The sequence below is a fragment of the Ceratosolen solmsi genome, unplaced genomic scaffold (genome assembly GCF_000503995.2).
Source record: "Ceratosolen solmsi marchali unplaced genomic scaffold, CerSol_1.0 scaffold1, whole genome shotgun sequence".
Lineage (NCBI taxonomy): Eukaryota > Metazoa > Arthropoda > Insecta > Hymenoptera > Agaonidae > Ceratosolen > Ceratosolen solmsi.
The window spans coordinates 10,092,709-10,108,613 of NW_011948415.1; the positions used below are offsets into that span (position 1 = coordinate 10,092,709).

Here is a 15,905-nt window from a genome sequence, read left to right on the forward strand (position 1 = left end):
GTTTTAATTTTATTTATGAAAAGTGTATACCGTATACTTTTACGGCTACTCGAATATTTAGGCATAAAATTCACAGATAAATATTTAAAATTTCAGTGGCGCCGTTAATTTCTATAATAGCCTATTGAATGGATTGTATATCGCACGAAGAAAAATTAATTTTTCAATAATAGATTTTACTTCTCACCTTTCTGTACATTAAATGATGTAAAATGTAATTAACAATGTTCTGCAATAAATTTCAATAGAATGTAGATGGAAGAAAATGCATTTTTCTCTTAACATCAGAGAAAATGATAGATCATTGATGCATCATTACTAGAGAAAATCAAAACAATAACTATAATTAGCAAGCGAATGGAGAAAAGGAGACTCAAATAAGTTAAAGTATAATAATCGAAATTGAAAATTCTAATTGAGATGGGAGAGGAAAGTGTAGCAAATAACAAAAGAAACAATAATATCACCTACAGAGCGTAAAATAACGACTATTACCTTTGCGACGTCCCTGATATAATCTTAGTGGACTACTTGGGAAAGGACCGAGAATAGCCGAAGATTATTATTACATTCATGCTTTACTCGATTAATGTAATAGCACATATAGGAAAATAATTACCACTTTTAATGAAAATAAATACTCTGATTTATCACAGTAATGCATTAACTCATTTTTTGTAATTACTACTATAGTATTACTGTCGGTATTTCATGGTATATTAATTCTATGCTTGAACATATGAAAATTCCATAGAAGCGTTAAAAAATTTTTTTATCAAATAAATTCAATCTTTACAAATATTAATATACTTGATTTAGCACAATTAAAATATTTCAAATTTTAAGGAATATAATAGAACAATATTCTTGATAATCTTCAAGTTTTTATTTCTGTGTTTTCGTTAGCTTACGCAATCATGTATTTGAATCTGTAAATTTGCCTTTAAGGCGCTATGGACAAACGAATGTCTACGCTCCAAGCCTAACTATAAGTATAATAATTATTTTAATCCAAGAATTATTTCGCAAGAAATACTTCTTCAATTCATCCAAGTTAAAGTTATATAATAAAAAAGCTGCGATAAAAAAAAAGCTTACTTATTAATAACAGAATACACTGCAGTATAGCTCGAAGGACATTAATTAATCAATGCCAGTGATTTATGTTTGCATATCTCGTTACTTATTTAAATATTTACACAATTGTTTTAAATTATTTTCTTAAATCTAGAAGCCAACATCGTACGAAAAGTCGTAGGAAAAGGTCCTGAGCGGTAAATTTAGTGCTATCAGCCGGAATTCCACGTGGCTGGACGCGAACGTCATCCACTGGAATGGTCATCTTAGGACCTTCCGGGACTTGCCACCGGGACTCGCACACGTATAATTAACCAGTACTTACGCGAGAACGTGGAACTTTGGATCAGTCCAGGGTGAGTAGTCGCTGGACGGCACGCGCCTTACTTGGACGATGTGGATTTTCGGATCGCCGGATCGATGAGTCGCCTCGCCCTGACGCTCGACCCTGTCGGCGCAGGCCCTTAACATCGACTTGACCGACGAATGATCGCACGAGCTCGGCAGACATAATCCGATGAATACCTGTCTGGTCTGAAAATGTTCAAAAGCATGTAAAAGAGCCGGACTCGCCGATCGAGAAAGGGAACGAGGGTGAGGAAAGGTTCTGTAGCTTATACGGTTCATCTTCTGCTCCAGTTAGCTTGCAGCTGACTTAAGTAAAGGCGACAGATGCACACAGAGAGAGAGAGAGAGAGAGAGAGAGAGAGAGAGAGAAACAAGATGGTTTGCATTCCAGAACTTTCCCATTCTCAGCGTAGAAATTGCCTTGCGTAAAATAATTTTCACAATATTCCAAGTGAAATTGTCGTCTATGTGATTAGCGTGGAATTAATAGAGATATTCATAGCTTTCATAAACCCATACATTATATTATAAACCATAATGTAAGTAAAGAAATATATAATAGAACTATTGAATATTGTTAAGCAAGCATTGGAATTTATTAATGCCACGCTTTATAATAATTACTTACGGTTGAAGAGGAAAGGACTATAGTAATATTAAATATTTCTCGTAGTTATCAATCAATATCATTTCAAATTTCTGTATATCGATTATATAATAAAAAGTGACGTGATCCCTCTAATAGCGAGATACAGATAAAATTTATAATTTCATTTCAAAGACATAAATGCAGCTAAAAACCAACTTATATCTGTGTAAATATGTAGACTTATGAACTGCAAAGTATATGCAATTTAATTATACGACGGATCTAAAACGATATTATACGTATAGGACTAAATTTTATATGTATTAGTTTATACAACAATAACAAAAATTGATATTAATAATAAGTTCTGATATTAAATTATTATAATGATGAAACTTGGATGAAATATGGAAAAATATAAAAATTCTAAAATATTAATATGAAAGAGTATGAAACCATATTTTCTTAAGTATTTAGATTCAAATAAATTGTTGAGGCTGCCGAAATAATCCATTTTTAAGTGTAAATAATAGACAAAATACTTTTAACATATTGCATTAAATACAAAATTAATTTACATAAAATACTAGTATATATAACAGGCGAACGAAAAGATTTAATAACAGATTGTTGAGTTAGCTTTTAAATCATTGTAATTTATCAAATAAATTTGTGTCTTTACATTTTGCAATAAATTTAAATAACTATTTAAGGATTGCGCCGAGATAAGAAAATTTACTTTTTAGACATTTCTAACTATTTTTCGAAAATTAGGTATATTTTGGTGGAAATTGAACAATGAGTGAGCGTGCGAATCACTTTAAAATTGACATTTTCTCTGGCTTCAGTTAATTTTTACCGACAATGGAACGCCAGTTCGAGATATTATACAAAATTCTCTAATGTATTAGAAAATCGATTGAAATTTTATTAATTATAATTATAATAGTCTACATATTAAATATATATTTATTTGCATAAAAATTTTTATAACATTTGATTGAATTTCGTAATAATATTAGGCGTAATTTAACAATGCAAGTTCGCCCGGATTTTCCAATTAATCAGCTTCTCTGTAAAATAACTGATTAATTCTAATTGCACGCTATAAATAATATTACCTATGACAATTCCACTATCATCAATTAATAAAGTATTATAAAACAACAGGATATTTTATAATTAATCGAGAAGTAGGCGAAAGGAACTAGTTAAAAAAAAAAAAAAAAAAAAAAAAAACTTAAAGAGAAATTAAAGAGAAATTAATTCCTTTAGTTTGAAAATATAATGGACTTAGAGCTTATTTAAATTCGATCGACCTAAGTTGATAATATTATTGTGCTTACGATGAATTACGATAAATTCCTATAAATTGAAGTTATATTAAAGGGCTAGTACATTGAAATTATTGTAATGAATATAATTATTTCGTTTACTTCAACATCAACATTGAATATACCTTTAATGAAGACAGTAAGTGGTATATTTATCCTGTATTTAGATGTTACGGAATTACCTGCAAAGTTACATGAACGACCTGAAACGCGAGAAGGTGTAAAATTGTTCTGCCTATAATACAAATTTCGTTTTCATTTGATATCTTTATAATTTTAATCGAACAAAAAGTCCTAATATCATAATATTATAATAGTAATAGATAGTAGAGAATATATTGATTGACATGTACCAGTTAAGCATTTATGTTAATGTTGTGAATGATTCAGGACATTTTTTAATATTTTTCTTACGAAACTTTACCTTTGTCTCTAAAATGCCATGTAAATCTAATCTTCTTGCATTAAACGTTATTTTGATGTTGATTGAGGTACTTATTAATGCTTTTAGATTCTTTCGTGAAATAATTAACGATTCGTCAATGTTCTTATGGAAGAATAAATTTTGCAATTTCTTTGGCTGACAGCAACAAACTGTCGGAAATTATAAATTTGCATTAACAATGGAATATTACAGCAACCTGCCAATTTCTTTTAATTCGCTCGATTATTGTGCCAATTAATTCTCATAGTTACGATGTTATTTGCAGGCCGACCAGTAATACAAATGGCAATTTTACTAATAATGAATCGACACTATTGCCCAACGTTTAATCCCAATTGATAATTTACTTCGCGATAACAAATGAAGCAAAATGCTAGAGGTAGTTTAATAACTTAATCACATTTCATCATGATGTTTTGTCGTTTCTTATTCGCTTAAATTTGTCAAGAGCTTTTCTAAGAGGAGAATAAAAAAAAAAAATAACGCATTATCAGATGATTATTTTCTTATATCAACGAATATTTTCTCTTCATTCGTTCATTTCGCCTATAATGTTCTTGACGTTAATATTGTCGTTAATACTTTTGTTGGATGTTATATGTACGGAATAATGATATTTCCCGAGAGATCGTAAAAATAATAAAGTGAAATAGAGTGGAGGAAAAATATTCTTACTGGTATGTGGCAAAGAAAAAAAAAAAAAAAAAAAAAAACACAAAATCTTGCATAAAATGATAAATTGAATATAATAAACAGATAATTTATCTAAACATTGCCAACGATAATATAATCAATTACGTTTTATAAAAATTCCCATGCATGTGAATTATTCACATCTATATGTGCAATGATGCATCATGATTGTAGAGAGAGAAACATTATATAAAGTATGTGCAATTTATATAATAGAAATACGAAGCTCATAATTAACATGCGAATGCTCTCTCTTTTCTCATCAGTATACATCATAAAGTTCTAAATTTTACGACAAAAGAATTAAGCCGGCAAAGCCCTACTACGTGGTCTAATTAGTTATGGGAAAAGCTAAAGCCAAAGATTTCACATAGACCACTCGATTTATAGCGGTGCATTAAATTGCAATTGCCATGTACACACGCCGAGGTGCACAGATACAAACGCAGATACAGTCGAGCATCGCCAAAATTATTAATCATCTTGGAGGGGAAAATTCGCTGAAGCGGAGCGCGTCGTTAGAGGCGTCGCGATTTTCCACGCAGTCACTCCAAGCAGCACTTGCCCCCGCAATAATACGTAGAACGGGCCTCGTCGAGATTATGCAAGCTCCGTATAATCCACCTAACAACTCGGGCGTCTCGGCGGTAAACGAGGAGACATTTTTCCTGCGGTGGTGGACCATTTGGCGCTAACTGCAAAATGAACATTCCCAACGACGACTCGCCCGTATTTTCCCTTCGGGTTTCGTCACAACTGCGGCTGCATGCACGTAGCCGCTTGCCGGGGAGACGAAGAAAGTACTGTCACGCGCTCTTTCTACAATATATTCCTACAGTATACCATTATTGGGCGCTCGAGCCGAGATTACGAGATGCTGGAAAAGCACAAGGATGAAGGTACGAAGGTAGACGTCGATGGGCCAACTTCCCGAGGTTGCGCTCTCGGATTATCCGAGTTATATCGTCCTTTAATATTATATTTTTATCCATTAGTTGATGGTTTATAGCTTCCATAATACGCGCACCTACGGCTCTTATGATTTATGTAAAATCGTTCTTTACAAAATATCGGCAATCTCTTTGCATTATTACGAATAATGCTACGTACTGCCCTTAAATTTTTAATGGCTATGCATTGTGATGTCTTTGCATAATTAAAGGCTCTCGTTTGACGGTCTAATAATTTAATAAACATTTCGCATCTTTTCGTAAAAGTTTCGGATCTAAGAGAAATTTCAACTGGCTTCGTTTAGACACAATCAATGGAACATAGATGTATCGATTTTCAATGGACAATTAATCTTTAAATTTGAATTCGTACTATTACAAAATTAATTATTTAATAAAACGATCGTTGGCTGGTATTGGTTTTATTATTCTTACTGCGTGACAATATGAAATAATTTGTCCCTACAAACGATATAATACAAAAGTCAATTAATCTAAATGATTTATTTCAAATTATTATACCGATTATGTTTATTCGCAGAACAGATTATTGCGGCATTATTGCTGGATTTGCCGGTTGTGCGCTGCAAAGGGAAAAGCCGAAACTTGAAAGTCGAGTGCACCAAGTCAGCCAGGTATCCCATTTAATTTGAGTGAAATTCCGTATGGAGTGGTTGAGTGGAATGACTGACTTAATATGAGAAATGCAACTGGAACTTGAACGGGTGATATCGCAATACCCCACCGAGCTTTGACTTTGTATTATTCGAAGCTTTGCAGCAGCTTTTGTTATTCTTCTTCTCTGACATTTGTTGGATAAGGAACGGGTCATCGGACGGATGCATCAGGACACGAAGAAAACGAAGCGTTGCGCAAAATTCCCTTCGGGGAGGCATTCGAAGGGCTACGGGAAGGTAGGTTCAGGTTTTTCAGGTCGGATAAATTATAGATGAGTAGTGTCGGAGAACATTCTCGGGGGAATGTTGAGAAATGAGACTTATGTATCACATAAAAAGCGTTTATTTCATATTGAAGATGGGGGTGGGGCAGGTAAAGAAGAGATTAAGAAGGACGCATTTATCTCAGGTGGGAAGTGACCATAAACTTTCGCTTAATATTTAACGGATTTCGCATGGATTTTGAATATTTTAGCCTCGAGTTTTATCAAGTTCGCGAATGAATCTCAAAGCTCGCAAAGCTACAAAAAAAAAAAAAAAACATACGTATAAATTTATGAGAGAACGTTATTATCGATAAAGTCGGATTCGTTATATCGGGAAATATTTATTTTATATCCAATTTTCTTCCCTTCCCTGCCGCTTGACCGTTTCATCAAAAGAACCAATGTAGCGCTTTGGAAGGAGAAAACAGGACTTTATTTTCATTATCTCCACACCTCATTCTCAAATAATTTCATTTATATATGCATATATATATATATATATATATATATATATGCATTCCAGAATACCATGAAATTTTTGCTCTAAATTCATGTTAGAATTAACGAGCACTCGTTGACATTTAAAAGACGATTTTAGCAATTGACCCCGACTGAAAATTCCAATAGGAGAAAAAACGTATTTAGATCTCTTTTTCCGTTGAACGCTTCATCCCATAATAGGATTACTCAAAGTTTCCTAGCGCGATCGATAACGAAATCACTCTTAGGGCGAATGTTATTATCGTAATTTTTTTTCACCCTGGCGAAGGAGTAATCGGAAAATCTCGTTTGCCATGTACACGTCCATTTCCTCCCTATTCCCTCCTCACAGTCGCTTCGAAATAAAAAAAAAAAAAAAAAAAAAAAAAAAAAAAAAAACAAGAAAACCCCTCTCTCTCTCTCTCTCTCTCTCTGTCTGTCTGTCTGTCAGTCTGTCTTTGTCTCTGTATCACACGCTCTCGGGGGTTGAAAAAGAATCGGAGCTGGCTAAACTTACCGAGGTCTCGATGTCGCTTGGCAGCATGAAGAACATGCGCGTGACGTAGAACTGCACGTGGAACGGGAGGCTGTCGTTGAATGGGCGGCCGGCTCTGGCCTCGGTGCCATTGAGCTCCCGGCACAAGGTGCTCGAGCCCAGCCAGAAGCCGTTTCCGAAGTGATACTGGGAGGAGTAGCGGCCGCTCGCGTCCGACACTGAAAAAACGGTAAGACATACGTCAGTTAGCTTATCGCCCTTTCGAACAGCCCTAGCGAATAACAGCGGCAAACAGCGGCTTCTTAACCTCGTCTCCTTGGAAGCTCCCTGGAAACTGGACTGACTGGCCGGGTATTTTATTCGCTTTTTATGAGCACGAGGGCTGTGAGTGAAAAATGAATGGCTCGGCCTAGCCAATATAGCGACGGTGGGGGAGGAGGTTGGAACTAATCTACGCCGATGGTAATGTTGCCGAATGCTTTGAGGGAATAATGAGGCCAGTAGCATTGGGAAATTCCGTGAAAATCGTCGGCGGAGGGATTAGGTGCGTGATTTGCTTATTTCTCGTGATGGATGATAATTGAAGGAGGTGAGAACTATTTGTGGCTCTTTGCATTCTTCTCGGGACGATTTAGCGCCTCTGCGCTTCTAAACCTATCGAATTGCTTAACCTTTACGGAAATACGAAATATTCAATAGGAGTCAATTTAATTAAAATATCCCGAATCAAATGACTTTGTCAACTTTATGCGTAGGGGAATAGTTTTAAATCAAGCTCGTTGAAAAATACATTCACTCGGGATTAAGCAATTCGATCAACTGTCATTTTTCATTGGCGAAAGTATTAATCGATCGGAGATCGCCGTAGGAAAATGCTTATAAACTATCGAGTGAAATCGACTTATCTTTCGAAAACTTTGAATTACTTTCAGTCGAGCATTTGCTCTAAAAATTGAAAAACTCAATAATGGCGATAGGATGCACGAGAACTTTTAATAATATTGAAATATCCGGTGCTCCTTGTCCGTTTCAAACGCCTGTAGAAACTCATCGTGCGTTTGTCGGCAAAAATTCAATCCGTCCGCTTAGCGGACACGTGACTGTCAATTTTATATAAAAGACTGGATTCGCGCGTAAATCTTGATAAAAAGTGCCTATCAAAACAAGAGACAAGCAGCCCTATTATGCGCCTAATAACAATGCCTGGCCGAGTTCACAAGACTTTGCTAAAAGGTTTGTTAATTATTCCCTCGAGGCACACATCGTATCAAGCATAGACTTAATTTTCTAATAGATTTCTTTGAAAGTCTCGGTAATATTTGAGATATTTTTCTTAAGAGCATCAAGTGCCTAATTATATACGAAACATAAGCAACGCACACACTCTACGCATACATAATTCTACGCAATCATTGATTATTTAAAATTACGGAATTTCTTTACTTTTTTCCCTGCCTATTAACAACTCCATGTTGATTTTTGTCGTTTTCTTTGCTTCCCAATGAGCAAGGCACTAAAATATTAATAAACCTTGCGATTATATTTGTTCTTTGAGCCGGTAGTAGGACATAACATTGGCCCAATATCGCGGTTTGCCATCATCGATAATGACATACAGAAGAACTCGTTAATTACGTTCATTATTTCATTAAGAATGCAAGGATATTTCGCAAGACAACAAGCACGCGGACACACGGAACGAGCACAAGAAATTTTACCCCCAACGTTAAGGTGCCGAGCGAACGTTTAATCCAAATCTCCTTTAATCGCCTGGGCGCATAGATCAGGTGGGGCAAAAAATTAAAAAAAAATATGGATGAGAGGAGAACTACAAGAGAAGAAGAAGAAGAAGAAGAAGAAGAAGAATAAGAAGAAGAAGACGAAGAAGATGATGAAGAAGATGATGAAGAAGATGACGAAGAAGATGATGAAGAAGATGATGATGAAGATGATGAAGAAGATGATGAAGAAGATGATGATGATGAAGAAAAAGAAGAAGATGATGAAGAAGATGATGATGATGAGAGAAAGGTAAAAGCTCACTTGCGATATCGACCGATCAACCTACGCGAATAACGAACGAGTCGAACAATAAGCAGCCCTCCCGATCCGTAAAATTGCCGGACATTAATCCGGCCCTCAGCCTCCGTCGTTCCTCCGCGTTTGTTTAGCAATCGCGCGCCGTCCACCGATTAGGGCGCCCCGGGATATCAATCGCCATTTTCCTACCGGGCTTTCATTCCCCATGCTTCTCTTTTCCTCCGGATTATCTTCAGCGCTGATGAAAGCCGATGAAAGCCGATGAAAGCCGATGAAAGCCGATGAAAGCGGATGAAAGCAGCCACTCTTCCGGCTAGCGCAGCGCGCGAAATTCATCCGCCGAGGAAGACGGCCTTTGCATCCGTGTACGGAAAATCCTTATTATTAGATCGCGAGGCACGCCGACGAGTTTCTCGTCATTTTCCCAGGTTTAGCGAAGCGAGCCGTGGCGGCTTTCCTGTCGATCATCCACCTCCTTCTAATCTTCCCACCTCATCCCTTATCGCCGCCCGCCCGTCGCCCCCTCGCCACCTCAAAGCTACGGGGGCGTTTTTTTCACCGCGATTTTAAGGAGTGTTGCGTAATGTGATGAGATGATATCGCATATCACGAAGCGATATTACGCTTGACGTAATCTCATATTTTAAAGTGCCGAATCAAATTCGCTCGTTCCTTTGGCTGTTCGGCTCCGTAATCTCGTCCCTACCTTTCTTCGGCGCTTTTTACGACACTCGCTTGCTTTATTAAATATTTGCGCATCTAAATGATTATGTTACGTATTCAATTTATTCACTTGCTCCCTACTGCTTAATTGAAATTTACATTAAAAAGAAAATAGATGCTTTAAGAGACACGATGCAGAACACCATTTTATATTTAATTAAGCATTAAAAGTGGGAGTCTTGATATATATATTTATATTCCGTAGAAAGTTTTTCCAACTGTGATTTGCAAGGAACTGACTTTTCAATTACGATAAATTAGAAAACGATAAATAAGAACTGAAATGAAAAATATGGCGGTATTTTTACACTCGAGCCGTCACTATGTACTATTTCTTTTCAATATCTTTCATCTCATGTTCCTCCCCGCTCGCATTCTCAGTTTCTTAGATGTGGAAAAGGCATGCGTAAGTGCGTTGTAATTCGGCGAGGAGACGTCGAGGAAGATTTTAAATAGTCGATTCAAAACAATGACAATAATTGAGAGAAGATAATTATTTTTCACGTTTACATGTAAATTGAAATTGCGAGACACACAATGGCCTTAATATCAATTTTCCCCAATTTTCATCGCATTACCCTTTCCATCTAATTTTCATCGTTTAACGACAATTTATATCGACGATTGTATCGTTAATTTTAATAATTCATTTTAAAAGTCGGCAATACAATAAGATCTTGTTTATACAAATTATGCGCAAAGACTGACTCTCGTAGAAATTAATAACATGCAATAATGTAATTTACTATGTAATCAAGAGCGAGCAAATTTTTAATAAAATCTTTATTTTTCACGCAAACTATTAGAAATTAAATGTCGTGTCTCCGAAATACCTATACATATGCACGTACATATACAAGTAAAATAACATCTCACATTGGTGGCCTCTTTTTCTTCGTCTTTTTTTTATTTTATTCTTTTTCTTTTTTGTTTTAATATTACGAATAATCATACGAAAAATATAAATATTAAATAAACTTGCTCCCGGGTTTGACTTATCAAATGCTTGACCATTTGCATATTAGAGCTGCAGTCAAATTAAATTACATTATAAAACTTCGGCCATCGTATATCTCACTCCATGTTATTCCATCTACCCGTTGTTTTACTCTAACGAAATTAAAATAAACCATTGGCATAAATGTGTATCCATATGAGAGGGATAAAATCTTGAAACCCGTTCGAAAATTGCTGGACGATGTACTTTGTTTATCCTAAAGTCCGTAATGCAATTAAATACGAGTCGGAGGCGTAAGTGAAAAATAAAATGGCCCGATGGTTTTGTTCATTTTTGGCCGCGAATGTCCCACGACATTATCACCCGACTCCAAGTGTCTTCCTTGTCCACTTTGCATGCCACTCACTCATACTCGCGCGTAGCTACGCGAATTTCTCAACACCTCCTCAATCAAGGCTAATACATATGGGATGGCGTTGAGTTCCTCCTACACACTAGCAATGTAAACATTGAGAGGCAAGAAGCGCTCGATCAAGCAATCCAGCCTCTACATTGTGCCATCGAAGTTTTCAGCCGCGTGGAAATCGTCACTTCGTTATCATCGGTTGATCATTGGTCAGGGGTGGGGATAGGGGGTAAAAAGACGCTCGCCCAACCTTAGCATTGAAAAATTGACGGGAGGTAGGCATTGGGCGTTCGGGTAAGGATACCGTGATAAGGACGTGGCGCGAGGCGGAGGTTCATTGCCAGGTTGCGTAAACGGCGGCCCACGGCTCCGCCGAGTAGAAAGTGCGATTTCGCGGAGGCTCGTGGCAGCGGCCTGGCATTACATCGGCCGAGGCATATATTTTCTCTTATTACGAAAAGTTATTAGCGGCTTCATTTTTAGCTTGGAAAACTCGCGGCTCGGGATGTCGCGGGTGGCAGGTAAGATAGTAAGGTCGATGGTCGAGGCATTACCGCGACTCGGCGCAGTCGAACTTCACATCGAGAAGAGAGAGAGAGAGAGAGAGAGAGAGAGAGAGAATCGAGACGATTTTGAGGGGCCGAATTAAGGTATCAGGACAATCGGCGCTGGGAGTCGGCGGCCATTATTGCATTGAGAATAAATAAATAATGCATCGAGGCGCCTTTGATTCAATTGTCTTGCGGTCAGTCTTCGCGGAGGGAATCGCGCACTCGAGCTTCTTTCTCCGTTCGTCAATGTAATTTGGCTCTTCGATGCAATGTAAGAGCCGCCAACGAGTGCGCTCTTATAATGCGCATTACATAAGCCAGGGAATGTGATTTTTCGGAAGATAATTTGTAATAACTTGTGGCTAAAATCTAAGTAACCGAGCAAAATTTTGAAAGAGCGCTTAATGGCGATGCATGCTTTTTATCTTCTAGGTACGCGCCTCGTTTCAGGTGTGCATATGTATAAATTTAAGCAAACGTTCAAAACTTATGACTGTGGCGCAAAAAGATTTGCTCGCACATTAGCAAATTGTGCCTCTCGCCTGCATTACAAAATCTTTCGAAATAAATGTCCGCGATAAATATAGCCGAAATATTACCGTTAATCGAGCTTAGTCTAATAAAATATACTTTTACATTCACAAAGCACGCTAATCGTCCCGTTTCGTGCGAATATTTCGTGCGTTTCGCAAACAATAATAAAGCTTAGAGAGTATCGATCGAAAGACCCATGCCGCGACTCGATCTTATCGCAATATCGTAAACGAGTGAAACGAATGCTCGGCGAATGATAAAGTACTTGAAAGGACAACGGATCGAGGATTATTGAAATTCCCGGCTAGCGGAAAGGAAAGGCAAGTAACAATCGAGTATGCCCGAGCGTACTATACTCATTCGGAAAGCCCGAGGATAATTACGTGAGAGAGTGCACAACGGCCCTCAACGCCGCCATTAACCAAAGCCCTCGAAACGCGTATATTCGAGTGACTTTTTGCAGCTGCTGCTCCACCCGCGTAATCTAGGCATAGGTGAGGCGAGAGAAAAATCGGCACGTATCACGTATTATCTGATCTTGAAAAAGGAGGTCGAGATACGAAAAGGGTCGACACGAGAGATACGACCTGCGCATGTGCGCTCCTACCTTCAAAAGTGCATTGCCAACGGCTCCGAACGCACGGCAACGCCCGTAACTTTCGTAACACTGCTTAGAGACTATATAATTGCATCTCTGTTCTCCGCGCGTCCCTCCCACCCTTTCCTCGTCCACCACTCGATAAACCCACATACGACGACTCTCCGTCTCCCTCGTGCAATATCGATCTATCTATCTATCTCAATGTCTAGCTCTCCTTCTCTCCCCCCCCCTCCTCCTCCTCCTTCTCCTCCTCCTCCTTCTCCTCCTCCTCCTCCTCCTCCTCCTCCTCATCCCATCCCCGTCCACCATTAGCATCCCTCTTCCGCCGCCCCACGACTACAAGAGCCTTTGACACAATTTGGCAAACGCAATTAAGGGTGAGCGTCGAAGGTGAATTGCCTAGATTGCAGAAAATGCCCTTTTGTTATAATTTCAATATTAGCGGCGATATAGTTGCACGAGAGCTCAAAGTGCTCGCTCGCTCATGGTGAGCCACACCATTACTCCCAACGAGATAAATCAACTCGACTTTTCGTTATTCTTCGAATTCATGAGAATGACGGGGCACGCGATATTCCGATACTCCGGTATCTCTTACGCGGCAATGGCACCTTTCCAGCCAACGATTTCTCAGCCTCTCGACTTATCACGTCCGACACGCCGGTCCTCGTAATCATTTACCCCCCCCCCCCCCCGCCTCCGCAACATACTCATTGTTGGCAAAAAATCAGCGAGCGACCTCTCTTTCGCAACGACGATCGACACTCGGGGCAAAAAGCACCACCGCCCCCGAGGCCTTTACTAAAACGGCCAACGTAAGAGGCGGCAATTACAAATGGCCGACGAGCGCGAGATCGGCATCCTCCCGAAACGCGCGCCACTCTTGCTTTCTATAAAGTTTCCCGAGCCGCCGCGAGTCCCAATTCCCGACCACTTGCCCGAGCACTTGCGCCACCGCTCGTAACGCTCACACAGGTGGAGGCTAGTCAAACTTGATTTTAAAACGCTTTCTCGGAGACGCGAGTGAAATCGATTCTTCCTCCTACCTTTAATTGTTTATAATAACGGCCGGGACTTGCCGCTCTCCGCCATTTTCTCACTCTTCTCCTTCGTCTACTGTTTTACCATTTCTCCCGTTTTTTTCTCCCTTCCTTTCCTACATAAGCGCGTCCACGGGCATGCACGCACACCCTCGCTGTTTTGTTTTTTGTGTTATTTGCCTTCTTTTTTTTTTCTGCTCCATTCCACTCGGTCCAAGCGACTTTATCTAGCGACGTTTCGAGCAACAACTGCGTCTCCTGCCCGTCTCGACTCTTCCGTTTTCACTTCGTTTCACTCTTCGCGACAACGAATTCGATCTTTGTCGAAAGGAGCGAGGCGCAATTATCGGTGAAACCATGGCCTGCTTCGAAATCCCAAAGTAGGCCATTGTTTCGGTTGAGAAAAACGTGATTTTGTCATAAGGAATGGCCGGTGCAAGTGGCCAGCCGTGACGCTGGCACATTTGCTGAATCAACAGACCGTTTTTGCTAAGTATTGGCGTGTATCGCGAGCGTGTCGACCATGATTTTGCTTTGAAAGATTGCGAAACATCGTCGGCTCCTCGATCTAGTCTCGACCTACGATTTTATATCAATATGAAAGCGTTGATTTCTATTCGTTACAAACATCGACGCACTATTTCCCTTTCATTTTGCGTTTTTACTTTGGGAATTAATTCAGCCGGAGAGCGAGATTGGCCGTGTCCGCGTCAACGCGCCTTTGCCTTACGAGGGGAAAATCGGTATCGCGAACTATCGTGCCGAGGAGGGCGCGGATGTTTGCGCAAGGGAAAATAAAACACGATCCTACGAGAGACTACGACCGATCGGCATCCGGAGATTTGCTTGCGAGGTGCGACGAGGCCCCGGTCCTTATATTTGCCTACGTGTCCACGAGGTGACGAGAGGCTCGACTGCGTCATCGCCAAGCCCTTCGTTATCTTCGTTCGGGATGCGAGGGCCGATGCGAAGCGCAATCGACCGGCCAATAGGGGCCAGTTGGGACCAGCGTGAAAAGTGTGTATAACTCGGTTAGCATTAAAGAGTCGACTTGAACTCACACTTGGCAGCCCACAATTTCCCTCTCTTAAGGTCGTTCAAGAAGAGGGTCATATCGTCCCGGCACTCGTCGCTAATATCCCCGGGTATTTTCGTCCATCGCAGCGGATCGTAAAGGTCGGCGAGCCACTGGATGCTATTGGCGTTCTTCTCTAGTCTGTCCTTCATGAAGTCGAGGTCGAGCTCCTTGGGCCTTGTCTTCTCCTCGAGCTCGGCGACCTTCCGCACCTGGCTCCTCCAGTCCAGCTCCGGATTGTTCTGGCTGAATTCGTGACGGGGCCGCGACGACGCCCCGGGATCGCTCGCATTGAGCGGCAGCTCGAGTCTAGTGGGCCCGGTGCTTCTTGGCCTGCCCAGTCGGAGGATATTGGACTCGTTGCCGGCGGCTTGGCACTCGAGCCGCGAAAGCGCCAAGACCGCGAGGAGCAGCAGCGCCGTCGGCAGCCAGCAGGGCCGCGCTCGGCACATCTCTTGGCTTTTTCGATCGAGTGGCGCGGGCTCGGTGATGGCCGGGGGCCAGAGGGCCGGCTGACACGACGATGTGCGTCCTTGGTGGGATAGCGCTCTCTGGTCGCCGGCTCGCCTCCAACTGACTGGACTCTTATCTCGCGCGCGGGTCCCCCCCCCCCCTCGTCCCA

General features: G+C 40.1%; 1 protein-coding gene across 1 annotated transcript in view; it reads right to left on the bottom strand.

Annotated features, from left to right (window-relative positions):
* The window catches only part of LOC105359049 (nose resistant to fluoxetine protein 6), a 52,836-nt gene extending 36,961 nt beyond the window's left edge, over nucleotides 1–15,875 (bottom strand). The window contains exons 1-3 of the mRNA XM_011495525.1: nucleotides 15,270–15,875; nucleotides 7,377–7,573; nucleotides 1,403–1,611 (exon numbers count right to left, since the gene is read on the bottom strand). Of these exons, the coding sequence (XP_011493827.1) occupies nucleotides 1,403–1,611; nucleotides 7,377–7,573; nucleotides 15,270–15,735 (872 nt within the window). The 5' untranslated portion in view covers nucleotides 15,736–15,875. The remainder of the gene's footprint in view (nucleotides 1–1,402; nucleotides 1,612–7,376; nucleotides 7,574–15,269) is intronic.
* Between the last annotated feature and the right edge of the window lie 30 nt (nucleotides 15,876–15,905).